This window comes from Leopardus geoffroyi, chromosome A3, assembly GCF_018350155.1.
Source record: "Leopardus geoffroyi isolate Oge1 chromosome A3, O.geoffroyi_Oge1_pat1.0, whole genome shotgun sequence".
NCBI lineage: Eukaryota > Metazoa > Chordata > Mammalia > Carnivora > Felidae > Leopardus > Leopardus geoffroyi.
The window spans coordinates 52,539,656-52,555,252 of NC_059336.1; the positions used below are offsets into that span (position 1 = coordinate 52,539,656).

The window sequence follows — 15,597 nt, forward strand, 5'->3', positions numbered from 1 at the left end:
AGGATCCCCGGAACACCAGGTTGTGATGACAGTGTTCTGAGTGCCCAGATGAACCGAACTAAAGCCTGGAGGAGGTGCAGGCAATATGCTCCAGCTCCAGGAGTGTGCTAAAAAATGGGCCTGGCCAGGAGCAGGGACATGAGTTCACTTAGCTCTGCTGGGTCCCACCTGTTGATTCTTAGTCATCTCATCACCAGTGAAGTCTTTGGTCAGTGTGACCTGATTCCTCAACTTCTTATTCTGGTTTCAGGATTCCAAGCTCAGTTCCATTTCCCATTACTCTGTTTTTCTCTCCTAAGTGCATGGCTCCAAATCCCTTAACCATGAATATTTACAATATCATCTTACATGACCACAGTATATAGAGGAGTGTGTGTGTGTGTGTGTGTGTAAATATGTAATATGTGATTAGAAGGATATTATATTGCCCTGGATACGTGGATAGTCACCTTCTCCATCATCATCATTTTATAGAGCTGGGACTAAAGACTTAAAATTGAATGAAGCCTGGGACACCTGAGTGGCTCAGTTAGTTAAGCCTCAGACTCTTGATTTCAGATGTGATTCATGAGATAGAGCCCCACTTTGGGCTCTGCTGACAGCATGGAGCCTGCTTGGGATTCTATCTCTCCCTCTCTCTCTGCTCTCCCTGCCCCCCTCTCAAAATAACTAACCAGGTAGCTAACTAACTAACTAAAATTGAATGAAGCCATTACTTCTTGTTAGTACTCCAAGTATTGTTTTAAAGCATATATCAGAACGTTGTGAGAGAGAAATCCATGAATACTCTGCAACTGAAACTGATGGAGAATACAAGAATGGAATTTATTTTTATAATGAAAGTAAAAAGAATCTTACAATTCATAAAAGAATAGCTGCACATTTCCCCAATTTGTGAACTCCAGATGCATTACAGATATTCCCTTTATTTGCCCAGGTCATACTGTGTACAGAAAGGGAGTTTTAGCAGTCTGCTGTCTATATTTTTAGGTAGCTCTTAGAATGTGAGCTGGGAATGTGGTGTGGGTGTTCACTGATAAAAAATGTATTTACTATTCAATCATGCTGGTTCACTTCACCATGTATTTCCTCAGAGCAGTTTGGCACTGCACAAATACTGTACTGGATTATTTGCCATGTGGTTAATGATTTTCATGCTTAGAAAGTATGATGATGAAAGAATGCAAATGGGGCTTCTTTTGTTCCTGCACAGAGTTGATAATATTCTGTATATTATGATTTAGTGGCATAGGAATGCAGTACTCCCACAAACTGTACCTTCCTGACATCCTTTTAAAATAATACATTGATATTCACACTACTTGTGTAAATGATGCTAGACACTTTCTTGAGACAGGCTTTAATGAAAAAAAGAGGCAGAACATAATTACATGTGTAGCTGAATAATTTATCAATATTGACCATTTTGCTTAGAGCCTCTTTTTAAGAAGCATGAAAGATGATCCTTCCAGAGATGTGATACTCAAGATTTTCTTAAAATGCATGTGGTGCTGGTATTTTATTTTCTTTGAGGGAGGGGGGCTAATTTGAAGATTTTCCTCCATTTCTCTCTAAAAAGCCCATCTGAAATATATATATTGTTTTCTGCCTGTCTACCTTGTGTTGGTCTCAAAAGTGAACTGCATCTGTTTCTGTTTCTTGTGCTGCTTATCACCCATTCCTTTCTGTCCTTTCTTCATGTCCAGCTTGAGACCTCCTGAGTCAGGCACAGTTCACTGGCTTCCCTTCTTTTTACCTTCTGCACCTCATAACCTAATACTTCCAAGAGCTGGGCCATCATCTGTGTCTCGTTGTTGATGGTTAAGGATAAAACCTGGTTCCCTTTTCACATTCTCCATAGTGTTCACCTTCTCCTTCTCTGCTCCTCACTCACTTTATCTTATGTTGAAGTTCTACTCTTCTCTATTTCTCTCTTTTAATGAATTTTGCATCCAGGAAGCCAGGCTATTGTGAGATAGTGATTGGGTTATATCAGGGGTTTGCAGATAAGCACACCATCATGTGGTGGGTGTCTATGTGAATGATCATGTAATTTAATTTTAAATTTCTACCCAAGATTTGGTTGCATTTGGATGAAGTATATCACAGTGGCATAGAATTTCTGAGAGTGTAGGAAAGCTCAGGATTAAAGTTAAAGTATTCTCGATTATGAGGCTCAAGTGTCTAAAATCTAGGAAGGAGGTCCTTGACTGATGGGCTCCCCTGTTGCCCTCAGATCTCTGTGCGGAAGGTCAGGGTGCTCCCTGCCATCTTCTTCTGGTAGTCCTTGTCAAATTCTTCATTCTGGGTCACAGTGAAATGGCTCTTCCAGTCCCCAGGCATCCCTGAAATGGAGCAAAGTCTCAGTGATTACCATACAAGAGTACAGGGTGGAGTGAGCACACACCCTTGGAACCAGGATAAGAGTGGGAAAAAAAAGGAAGTTTGCCTCTGAAAAATTATGTAGTGTCACTGACAAGAATGCATAATGGGGCAAGAAACATTACTGGAAAATCTAAGCAGAGCATGGGGACCACAGAGTCCAATCTGGCATCTGAGAATATGAGTCTTAACGTACCTTTCCTCATAAAAGGGGAGATAGAGTGGTCCAGGAAGCTGATAGGCAAAGTGGTGTAGTTGGCCATTGGGTTGTGCTTCATTACATCAAAGGAGGTGTGATAGATGATTTTATTCAGAATTTCCTCTGGTATTTCTTTCTCCAAGAACTTCAAAATCTTCTGAATTTCCCGCTTTGGGTCCTGTATGTAGAATAGTTATACAAAGCAAATAATTTGAGTTTTCCGTTAAGGATGACATTCTGTGTGGACAAACAGTGTTTGGGGAGAAATGAGGTAAGGGATCAGTTCAAATATATTCAATAAACATCCCTCAGGTGACGACTATGTGCAAAGGTGCTGCCAAGACACAAAAATGAGAGCTGTTCCTGCCCTCAGGAGGCTCACGCTGCAATAGGGAGATGAATGTAGACATAACTAACTGTAAGAACTGGCCAAGAAAACATGCTGTCCACACACACACACACACACACAGAGAGAGAGAGAGAGAGAGAGAGAGAGAGAGAGAGAGATTGAGAGAGAGAGAGAGATCCATGAGATTTGTTGAAAGCAGCAATTATGTTTCCTGGTAGAGATGAGGAAAAGTTGTATAAAGGAGAAAAAATGTTGCAGGTGAGTCATGGTATGACCAAATTTAGTATTTGAGCTATAAAAGATGACAAAAAGTCTGTGAATTTGATAGAAGGTCAGTAAGGGGATGAATATAAAGGAATCTCAAGTTGATACAGAAATGTGAGTTCTTGTGCACTGGTTATTTGATCAAAGAGTTGCAGAAAAGGAACTATAGCTTTTGATTAGATTTCTCACCATTGGCACAAGAAATAGTTTAATTCTAGGACACTAACCCTGGGGTCCTGAGAGTGATTTTGTCATGCCTCTCATACACAATGATTTGAAATGGAAAAATCCGTCCTCTGTCCCAATATGTGAGACCAATTCTGCCAATGATTAAACTTCAGTTTGTGATGTGGGCCTGGGGTGTGGAAGAGGGAGAAGGAAACTCTCCCTGCACGTTCACTGAACACAACTAGGCACTTTGCATATGTGATCTTATAAATCCTTATAATAATTTCATGAGATACAAAATGAGATGATACCCACTTTGTAGGTGAAGACATGGTTCATGAGTGTCAGAATTAATTCAACTATAAAGACATGTGATATTTCCTGAGGAGGAAGGATCTTCCAGAAACTTTGAACTGAAGCAAAGAAAATTGAGAAGAGCAGAAAAGTAGTTAGAACTTTCAAAGGTAAAACTGAGTCAAGAAGAGTGTCATGGAGAGAAAGGACTTGCACTGAAGTCTCTCCTTCCTGTGGGCAAGCCCACAAACAGGATCACGACTGTGGTTTGCTGCCCTGGAGAATATGGTAGACTGCACCGCCCCTCACCTCCTTCATGTCCTCATAGAAGATGTAGAGAATACGGTGCTGGTCTTTTGCATCCCACCATCCCTTCACATGGTCATACCAGGAGCCCCATAGCACTGGAGGGAACAAGAGAGAAGTGTGGGGGTGGGGCATCAATATCAACTTGAAACTTATACAATGAGCATGGATGTCTCAAATAAAAGGGAAAAAGGCAAAGAAGACAAAGACCCTGGACAGAATTCTTATTTGCAGAAGACGGTTTTTTTTAATATTTAGGGAGATGATAAGAAGTATTCTGGATTCCTTGGTTTTATATTTCTTCTCTGGAACTTAATAGCACATTAGATACTGTGTAGTTGCCAGGAGTCATAATCTTTCTTTCTTTTGCATCACTACATGATGCCTAGATTAGTGTTACACAATAAACATTGTATCCTAGTAGGCTGATTTTCATTCTGGAAAATCTATAATTACCAGATATTTGGGCACCTTTACTCTCTGTAATGGTGAATGAGAGGAAGAGAGGTGCACTGGGTGTCTTCTGTTGGCCCTGCCAAATCCACTCTGCACCCTCCTCCACCCTGTGAGGTTGACCTCTAGGGACTGCATCGATGCCTCCTTTGTGCTCAGACTTCCAACTGGGCTTTGCCAGGAAAAGGTACTCAGAGGCTTTTGGGGGTAAAGGAGAGTAGGGAAGGTATGTTTATTTCCCTGATGCTCTTCCTGTTGGCTCACTGTTGTGGTCTGTTTCCCTTAATGAAGGCTTCAGCTCCTGTTAAGGGGCCCTGTCCTTTTTCCAGGGGGCAATGGCTCCCTGCTCGTACCCACCCAAGAACACTGTATTATCACCTGTTTGTTTCTTTAAACTCTGCCCCTAGCTTTCTAAATAGTCTCTTGGTTAAATTGTCCCCAAATGATCCAGTTTGAATGTGCCATCACACCCTCCCATGACCTTGATGAATACAATCATTCACTGAAAACCCATCCTTTCTGAAGTCAGTAGTGAACAAGGAAACATGAATGAATAAGGACACATGCACCCACAATTTCCTTTCACTTACCTTTACCAGCTTTGAATGCCTCAACAAACTCCTCCCATGTACCAGGGTTAGGTAGTAGTGCAGCCATTCTTGAGAAATGGTAGTAGGACACCACAGTGTCTTTTGCATTTCTAGCCACATAGATAATCTGAAATCAGCCAGCAAGTGATTTAGACAGAGAGAAAACAAAACACAGAAATATTATTGCTCAATGCAGAGGACCTTAGTATTAGAAGAATCTTAGACTATCCCATTTGAGTATCTGAACGTGTGTGCCTTTTCTGTGATCGGGATGACCACATTTTCCGGTTTGTCCAGAGTTCCAACATATATCTTTGGTTTCAGATAATGATTAGGAGCATCCCTCCTTTTCTTAAAAGTACCCTGGTTTGCCTGATAAATACTATGGTCACCCTAACTATGATATTCCTGGAGGCTAAAGAGGCCCCTGTGTTTTTTTCCAGTGTGTAAGGTAGGTCCTCCTTGGCTTGCACTAAGTGAGGACTCTAGGTTATTTTATGGGGGTAGCTAATGCAGTCAGCCATTTGGTCTCATCTGCACATGATGAACTGCAGCTTTATAGATTAATGATATCACTCCTACTTTTCATTTGTGGTAAGATTGCAGGACTTTTGACGGCAGTGCTAAGTCTCCCTTTGGAGCTGCTTGTGATGATTCTTTTCATTGGAAAAGCAGGGGTGTGGTCTGGCCAGGGAGATGTCACCTCTTTGCTTTGTGTCCTGTGGTTCCCTTTTTCCCACTCACTGTCCAGGCTCTAATGCCCACCTGTGCTGCTGTGTGCATTCTCAGCAGAGCCGGAGAGGAGGAGCACATTAATGGTGTCACAAGCATTTTCCCATGTCTCACTGAACAGAATTTCTGTGTCCAACACAACCATTAACCCAGTGGTATTTCTCTCTCAGCCAATCTCCCCAGGCTCTTGCTTTCCCAGCTGCCTTTCCCCCACTGCTGTCTTAGAGGAGCACAGACCCAACATGTTTCTCTGCCTCTTTTCCTACTGCTTGATTTTTCTCTGATATTTGTGAAAGCATGTAGGGAACCAAAAAGTGTGACACAGCTGCACCATCTTATAATGTAAATACATTTCTTAATGTTGGTGTTGGTTACTGCCTTTTTGTAAACTTGGGTAATTGTGAAGGGGCAGTCTGTGCTAGACGGGGAACATATCCAGTGTGCTTGTGGCAGGAGTCTGATGACTGGATATGACCTAATGTCCAGGACATTTTCTGAGAGCCTGCTGACTTATCTGTGTGAATCCCTCATGGCTGCTGTAACAAATGTACTGGCTTAAACAATAAGAGATTTATTCTCTTATGGTTCTAGAGGCTAGATTTCACTGGGCTCACATCAAGCTGTTGGCAGGGCTGGTCCCTTTGGTGGCAGTAAGGGAGAATCCCTTCACTTGCTGTTGCTAGCCCCCAAAGGCCACTTGCATTCCTTGGCTCTTGACCCAATCCCTGGCTTCACTTTTCACATCTCCTACTTTTTACTTTGATCTTCTTGTCTCCCTCTTCTAAGAATCCTTTTGATGATATTTAGGACCCACCTATTAATCTAGGATAATCTTCTCATCTCAAGATCCCCAACTTAATCAAATCTGCAAATCCCATTTTACCATATAAGGTAGCATTCACAGGTTCTGTTGATTAGGACATGGGTATCTTTAGGGGATGGCTATTTAGCTTACCACTGCATCATAAAATGAAAATCTTGGCCTAAACTCTCTAATGTCACTTCCTGCTCAAATAATCCACAATTCTAAACAGATAAAAGGAGGTGCCATCATTGAGATTTTTACATTTTTAGAAGGCTGATTTTTATAAAAAGAAGGTGCTAGTATGATGACTAACAAAATGCTATTGTGTCTTCTCACATTGAATCTATAATACCATTTGGAAATAATATTGCTTGTTGAGCATCAAGAGTCACATGAGTTATCTACCTGTGGGAACAAAGCAGGAAGTTTTCACAAATCAAAATGACCGGGGTGTAATCTCAGAGAAGCAGGTAATGAATGGGATAGCATATTGGAATGTGGAATCTTATTCAATTGTATTGTACCTTGTTTGGAGATGGGAGATGGGGAAGATGAAGAGCTGGTGACTCATGGAAGCCCAGAAAAAAAAAAAAAAAGAGTCAAAAGCAATCACTTGCCCTGTGTATCTGAGAACCACACATAGGGGAAATTGTCTTGACTAAATAGACTTGACCCTTATAGTTTTCTTGGTAAGGGTTCAGTCTGGGTTTCTAAAGTAACTTGCCTGCAAGGAGAAGATGTTCTGGTCTAGTTGATACAAACATTTTGATTCTGCTGGATGGCTACACTTTTCACTGCACATTTATAAGTCCTTATTTTGCTTATATTCCATATTTCATTGACTTTAAGACTCACTGATGAAGCATATATCAAAAAGCAACACTAGCATTTTGCTTTACATTACACATTGATCCTGAATTTGGAAGGTCAAAATAAATGAAAATTTTTGAAAACGGAGGACATAGTGTTATAACAGTTCCTGGGAGCTTGCTCCACAAGATATTCTGTAAGGGTGGTCAATGTAGTATCATGGTCTTATGGTTGTTCATCTTTCTTTGTATTGCTCTACCTTTTCCTTCACAAGTTTTCCCTAAATAAATCACTTTTATGCCTTGACTTTTGCTTCTTAGATGATTCAAACTAAGATAAAAGCCTTCTTCAGGAAATATGTGCTTTGTTTCACAACTTGTTGTCTTTGGATGTGGCTTCACTGGCAGCTAAACAGAATGATTTTGTATGAAAACTTCTTAGTATATACCCAGAAATAATATTTTGAAAGAAAGTTGGATCCAGGATGGAGTATGTGGGAATGTGGAGGTAAGGACACCATCTGCTGTATACCTTCATTGGTTATTTATCTTTCAACATCTTTGATTGTTTCCACTTAGACAGAGATAGTGTTTGTCCATATGAACAAAACTGGGCTTGAAGAGTTGGATTTTCCTACCTTTGAATTTTCTTTCCAGAAGGAAGGTGGCAGCAACTGAACAGGAAGGTGAGTCTTCATAGTTCTAGGAGAAGGCATTTTTTTGGCCAGATCTAGACCTGGGAAAGAAGACCACACCATTTGCTTGAACATTTTTCATCATCAGCCCCCTGAATTCAATATTATTGTTTGTTAAATATCTAGAATGAGATTTACCAAATAGTTGTCTTTGCCTAAAATTTTGGTTTTACATGTCTAAATGCTTCCCTCCTGGTGACACCTCTACCATCCATTCAGGTAGAGGAAATCACTGATGAGATACCGGAAACCACCAAGGGAGGCAACATTACTCTTCTTATTTGATGGATTGGTTGTACTTGTGTGGGAAGATGAAGATGCTTTGGGAGGTCTGAGGATGGTGATAACTATGACCCCAACAAGCACTTGGATATTTTGTCCTTTGGGGTTTTCTATTACTGCAATGGAGAGTAGATTAAAGCAGCTGGAGAAGCGCTGGTGTCCCTCTTGATGTAGGTGAATTACTGGCCAGCTCTACAACACAAGCAATTCCATTGATCTTTCTTCCAACCTTTACTTTCCAGGCCAAGAACTGCAACAGCCACTATCCAAACACCACGCTGGTCTCTGTGCTAGGATGTATTTTCAGATGAAAAATGGAGCCTTACAGTAGTCAAGTAATTTCAGTAATTTCTCCAAGTTTGTAACTATGACAGCCAGGGCTGGAAATCAGTTAGTCTTTGGTGTGGAAAGCCAATGGAGTGGGGGGAGGTGGGGCTCAAGAGACTTCGTGAAAAGCACCAGAGAGGCAAGGAACAATTAGATAAATCACAACCAAATCCTTCTTGGAAACAGAATGTCCAATCCTGAGTGTTAAAATACCAAATATAGGCTGGGATTTGGCCATACACAGTACCAGTCTCAGGGAGGGGGCTTGTCACTGAGGCAGAGAGGCAGCCTTGGTTGGAGAAGCACAGCTTCTAGTGGCGAATCAGAAGGAGGAGGCACCCCCTGGAGACCTGGCAGTGATGGGAAATAAGGAAGTAAGAGAAAGAAAAATAAAGATCCTGCAGAAATGAAAGAAACAGCATGCCAATTCTTCCTCCCCACCAACCACCAATGCTGTCCATGAACAAAACTGCACAGTAGAGGGCCGAATGGACAGAAGAGGGTGCTTTCAAACTAGAAATTATGACAATAAAATGAATACAAACATAAAAAAGCAAATCTCATGAATACAAAACTGCTATAAAAAACAGAGAAGGCAAACCGAAGCCTTTAACCTGATGAAAATTCTCCCCCCAAAACCAACTACAATCCTAAACAAAATTGTGATGCAATACTCCAATCTTGATTAAATATCCAAAACAAACGTTTGGGAAAAGGAAGAAACAACTCAGAAATATAAAAATTAGGAAATGAAATAGACAAAATTTATTTATAAAAATAAATAAAATAAAATAAAATATATAAAAAAAGAAAAGGGGACAAATGAGAAAATATTTTATGGAACTGAGAAAAGAAAAAGCACAATAACATAAGAAGGGAAGATTAAATCATAAGGTTGACAACGAAGGATAGGTTTGAAAGGAAATTTAAAAAAGGATGTTGAAGAAAAGCAAGAAGGTAACCAAGAGATGGACAATGAGGTAAATAAACAAGTAAAAAGGGTCAGAGAGAAAGTGTCTGATCTGGAAGACAAGCCTGGCAGCTCTAACGTTGGTATAAACTGCAGTTCCTGAAAAGAAAATGAAAATGGTGGAATAGAACTAATATTTAAGCTTATAATATGAACAAACTTTCTTGAAAAGAAGACTTGAATTTGTTGAGATTTTAGCTAAACTATTCCATAATATTGTCTCGTAATCCATTCTGGGTGGCCAAGCAGCCTACAGGGGCCTTGAGCATGCCAGTTCACGCCCCAGCTGCATAACAGTCGGCAGAGACTACCCAATGGCCCTGAGATCAACAGTGTCTGTTACCTCCCAAGGCCTTCCCTGGGAGCACACCTTTAGATAAGACCCTTGTAGAGCCTACCAAAACCCTGAATCTTTTGGTTTGGATTGACTGTTCTGGACTTAGCCCAGAAGCCCCAAAGCTTTCCACTTATGGACCTTAATAAGGGCATGTGCCCCAGGTCCCATCTCTCTACCAGAATCCTGCCTTGACCTCTCATTTGGTCACTCAAGGCATGCCCTGTACTTCCTCCAGGACCAAGGAGTAGTGGACAGTGCTATTTCAATTCCTTATGGTCTTTCCTTGAACTGAGGCTCACCAGACCACCAAATGTTAATTTAACAAAGTCACAATTAGGTTCACAGGTAGGATGGACTAAATCAGCTTGCTTTTGATAATAAGAAATGCATTTTAGTTTCAATGGCTTACTGACGGGCTTTATCATGTGCATAATTCCATGGGGGAGGAATCCACTGCCTACTGGAGTTTGGTTGCACTGCTTTGCCCTACTGCATACTGCCTTTTCAGAGAGCTGCCCCAAGTTTCCATCCCAAAAGTGCAAGTTACAAAAAAAGCAATGATAATTCTCCCAAACCTTGAGAGTATTGCTAATCAGAGCTGGTTTGAGGGGCCATGGATGTATTTCCCACTTATTAATGCCCAAGGGTTACGCTCAGTGTCTGTTAGACTTTGAGCATGTTTCTCAGCTTGTAGTACAGACCCAGATGCTGACTGTTAGGGGCAACTGGCTAAGATTTTAGCAATAGCCTGTTGCCCTTAGTTAACAGAAGGGAATATGTGAGTTGCACACCCGGCTCACATATAGGGCCACATAAATGTGCAGTGCCCCTAAGAGGAGAGGGACACTCCCTGTCTCTGATTGGCGGTGCTTATGGGATGTACTAGGACTCTAAGTTATAACTTGGATGATAGGAATGTCCTCACTGGGGAGGTAATGGCCCCTCAAAAAGGCAAGAGTGGCTGGGTCCCACGGTCCCTCTGTCACTGCATACTTTGCTGCTGTGGCAGTTTGTCCCCTGACCCTATGAGGTATCAGGGGTCCCACTCCTGGTGTATAGGGGCACAAAATCTAATAGCCAAGTACAAATGACTTGAGCACCTGGTGCCTGCATCAACTAAAACTGTCTGAGGAAATTAGCAAGCTCTGTACTAAATGGAAAACACTCATAGAGGTGCTGTGGGCACTGCTCAGTGTTGTGGTGTACCAACAGAGCAAGGGACTGGTTCTATACTCTAGGGACCTGGGGCCAGCCCTAATGATTCTGCCACTGCTGGTCTGATGGAGACTAACACTAAACCCAGTGAAGTCAATTGGGACACCCTGGAGAGGGAAGCAGCAGGTATTGGCCACTGGGGACGTCTAACACAGATTTTTCCAGTGAGGATTCAGAAAGTCAAATCAGTGGTGGGTAATAGAGAATTAGAAACTGAAATTTGAAGCTTTACACACCTCAAGATTAAAAATATCTGAAAGGACTGTAGAGCAGGAGGAAGGAAAAGGGGCTGACTGGCTGTTGAGAGTGTTTAATACTGACTCTGAGCTATTATTACTCAACTCACAGACATGAGCCAACTAGTCAGTATTTACAAGAAGCCCCAAATGGATAACTTTTTAAAAGTCCAAATTCTGGACAGACACAGATGACCCAACCCCCAACCCACAAGAGACTACCCCAGGACTAATTCAACCAGAATTAAAGCAAAAACTGCAGCCACAGATTGTCTCCATGTTCTAACTGGGATTTCTAATAACAAGGGAGAATCCAAACCCAAAGGCACAAGCCCCAAAGATATAGAGGGCAAATCCCACTTTCTGCTTACTTGGATTTTCAAGGTTTGTTGTGAAGTCTACCCTTTTATCATAGTTATTACTGCAAAGATTCAAAGCCAGTGGAAGATATTCAATGAGGCCCAACTCCTTTCCTGTATGATTGATATGGTTCTGTGGGTATATCACTCCTTTGAATATAGCAACCTATCCAGATGACCTGGATTTCATCTCCAATCTGAGGAAGTCCCAATTGATTATGAATCCAGAGAATTCTTCTTGCAGGGAGCCTCCACCAAATGACAGGACCAAACTTCATTTTAACAGGACCTCCCATAATATTCTGGAGGCCATGCTGGGAATAGACTTGACAGTTCTTCCCTCATGAGGGAGACACTCTGCCAGCTGGGGGTCCAGATCTCATATCTGGACAGTTATGGTACAAGCTCCTCTCAAAAACTCATGTTCATTTTGAAAAAGATCCCAATCTCAATGGCCCAGATGACTTTAGGGGGTTTCAAAGCTCCCTCTGCCCCAAACAACATCACTGACCTGTGGGCCTGACAAACCCCCAGAGCATTACCTTAGAACTGAATGGCTCATGGAACTTGTCACCTCCTGGGGATAATTGCCTATTCATGACTCAGTAGTCCACAGGGACTAAGGCAGTAACCTGACATTCTTTTCTTTGTCAAACACCATAGCCCAAGTCATAGTAATCCCAGGTAATCCTTCTAAATTTCTCAAATAATCTCCTACAGTCTACAAGTCAAAGCCAATAAAACCACAAAGGCAGCACAAGGAAAGCTGGCTATGGCTTTCCAAACCAGTTGCCAGTGGTGGTGGCCTCCCTGGCTCTCTTTTTCCCTATTATAGATTTGCATGCACTTACTTCATGACATGCCTAGTAGAATAAACCCAAATTCCTGGATTTCTCATAAAAGATGCCAGACAGTAACCTGCCCAATTGCCTCCTCCAGGAAAAAAACTAAATACACCACATTATTGACTGAGTACACAGGACCTAAGGTCTGTCATTAGAGATATACTTGAATTGGGGTCAGTAGGCCCCCCATCTCACACTTTAATAGCCTGGTCTGGTCAGTGTGAAAACTGGCTACCAGTTAATGGAGATTAACTATTGACTATTATTGGAGGGGGGGTGGTGCCTGGGTGGCTCAATCAGTTAAGTGTCTGACTGTTGGTTTCAGCTCATGTCATTATCTCATAGTTTGTAAGACTGAGCCCCACGTTGGGCTCTGTGCTGACTGTGTGGAGCCTGCTTGGGAATCTCTTTCTCCCTCTATCTCTGTCCCCCCGACCCCCGTTCACCTCTCCCCTTCTCTCTCAAAATTAATAAACTTAAAAAAAAAGAAATACTTAAAAAAACACAATTGACTATCAAAACTTAAATGCACAGGTTTCTATCATTAAGTTTCCCATTCCAAGTATTATAGACATGGTAGATGACATCCAAAAAGCATGCGGTCCTTACTTTGATGTCCTAGATCTAGCCAACGTGTTTCACTTGATCCTGATAATGGAAGACTCACAACTTCAATTTGCTTTCCATTTCAAGGGCATTTTGAACCTTTACTTGGGTGCCCATGGGTTATTTAAACATTTAAGCACCCTGCTTTTACATATAACCAATGCAGACAAGATTTAAATTCACTCCAATTAACCCACTGTAGCCTTTGATATTATATAAGTGACATTCTCCCTTTGGAACCTTTTGAGGATGCCATCCAACAGACTTACACTTAGTAATGTATTTATAGCAGAGAGGATGGGCCATTACCTTGCATAAGATCCAAGGACCAGCCACTTCTTTCAAGTTTCTAGACATAATGTGGCAGCTGAGGACTGTGAAGTTTCTCTCACTATAAAACATCAACTCCTTATAATTAAGCCTCCTGTTACATTATAGCAGGCAAAACACATATCAGGTGTCTTCACTTTTTGGGGGCAACACATTCTACATTTACCATTTTACTAAAACCTATTTGTGCTGTTAGATGCAATCCAGCTTCTTTCCATTTGGGAGAACCTCACCAAACTGTCTTGCATCTGGCCCAGCAAGCCATACAGCAGGTCCTGTCCTTAGTCTCTCTGGGATCAGGCTTTTGAGTTGAATCAGTGGAGATATTTGATTAGGCCTTGTGGAGTCTTGGGACTAAGCATGGCTTTATCTGACTGTCCATGGGACCTGGATCAAAGATCTGCCCCAAACAGCAGCTTAGCACATGCCACTTGAGCATGAAATTTTGGCAGTCCACTGGGCCCTTTTGGGAAAAAAGGCATTCATAGCCCACCCTGATTTGCAAAAAGTCCCCATCCTTCATTGGGTTAGCAATTCAACCCAGCAAAGGTTCAGCATGGTCCTGAGACCTCATTGTTAAAGTGAAAATGGTACCTTTAAAAAAGCTCAATCTGATGTCAAGGGCCTTTCCAGATTACAGGAGGGTGTGGCTCCTCAAAGCTCAGCCTCTTGCTTACTATTAATGAAGGCAACTGTGGCACCCCCAATGTTGGCCCCTATAGCATTTTGAGAAGCTCCCTGGGACCAGTTGTCTGGCATGGAAAGGGAGTGAGTGTTCTTCACATACAGCAGTGCTGCCATCATACACAATGCTGCCCACCAGCAGGCTGCGGTGGTCATCCCTAGTCAAGAAGGCCGCTCCTGGCTTGGCCCAGATGGCAGGGTTGGTGGCAGTGTGCTTGGTTCCACAACAGACCACAAAGTGAGACTCCCAAGGGCATATATTTTTACTGACTCCTGAGCTCTTAGCCAGTGGGTTCTAAGTCTGGTCTGGATAATGGCAAAAGGATAATTCAATGTCTCTGGGTGTCTCCATTTGGAGAGGGACAGCCAATTCACTTATGCCAATTATAGTCACTCATGTCTGAGTACAAATGCCAACAAACACCAGAAGCACATTCTAATAACATTGCAGACTCCTTGTTCCAACATTCCAATAACATTCCAGACATAACTTCCATATAACTATTCCTCCAGAGATGCCATGCCCACCAGAAGAGCAGACCCGTATTTCAGGCCACAGGAGAGCAACAACACTCACTGACTGGGGAAACAGGCGTGGAATCCTTTTCACCCTTGCTCTATCCAAACTGGTGGTAGATAATTGATTGCTTCTTTGTCCTCAGACAAAACTCTGGAAGATTATCAGGTCAGTGTGACAACTTGTGATGGCAAATTTGTTGTATCAGACTGCTGCTGCCCTCTGCTGGAGCTAGTGGGTATGTAAACACCATCATCAATACCTTCTCAGGATGCCTACAGGCTGTTCTTTCCAGAAACACTGCTTCCTATTGCTCAATATCCTCCTTAACCAGATATGTGCTTGTCCCCTTACACCCACCAGACATTACAGATTCAGATCAAGATAGCCTTCCACCTCCCAAGCAGTTCAATAATGGGCTCTGGAACATGGAATCTTGTGGAATTTCTGCCTAGCTCACTGGCCCCAAGCAGGTGGACGTATGGAGAGGAACAATGGCCTTCAGAGACATGCTTCTCAAATTTTAAACAGAAGGGAGGCCCCAAGTGGACAGAAATTTTCCCCGTGGCTCTAATACTGCTTGATTCCTAGCTCTCAGCTCTTCCTACCCCCACACCAAATACATCTTCTCCAAAAACCCCCTTCTGGTACTGACAGGGAACCCTGACTCCTCTGACATCAAGGAGGATGTCATTCACTTCTGTTCACTGGATGAATGCTTCCCTCACCATTGTGATCTTTCCATTGTCTCACTGTCTTCCATATGCTGGCAACCTCATCAGGGGTGGATTGTACAATATGACACTCTTCTAATAGAGAGCTCAATGGAACAAACCCTACCAA

At 42.2% G+C, this 15,597-nt stretch overlaps 1 protein-coding gene across 1 annotated transcript in view; it reads right to left on the bottom strand.

The window, feature by feature from the left end:
- Positions 1-806: 806 nt before the first annotated feature.
- Positions 807-15,597, bottom strand: part of LOC123580591 (sulfotransferase 1C1-like) — a 45,212-nt gene continuing 30,421 nt past the window's right edge. The window contains exons 4-8 of the mRNA XM_045445535.1: positions 7,990-8,087; positions 5,006-5,132; positions 3,966-4,060; positions 2,579-2,759; positions 807-2,345 (exon numbers count right to left, since the gene is read on the bottom strand). Coding sequence (XP_045301491.1) covers positions 2,233-2,345; positions 2,579-2,759; positions 3,966-4,060; positions 5,006-5,132; positions 7,990-8,087 — 614 coding nt within the window. The 3' untranslated portion in view covers positions 807-2,232. The remainder of the gene's footprint in view (positions 2,346-2,578; positions 2,760-3,965; positions 4,061-5,005; positions 5,133-7,989; positions 8,088-15,597) is intronic.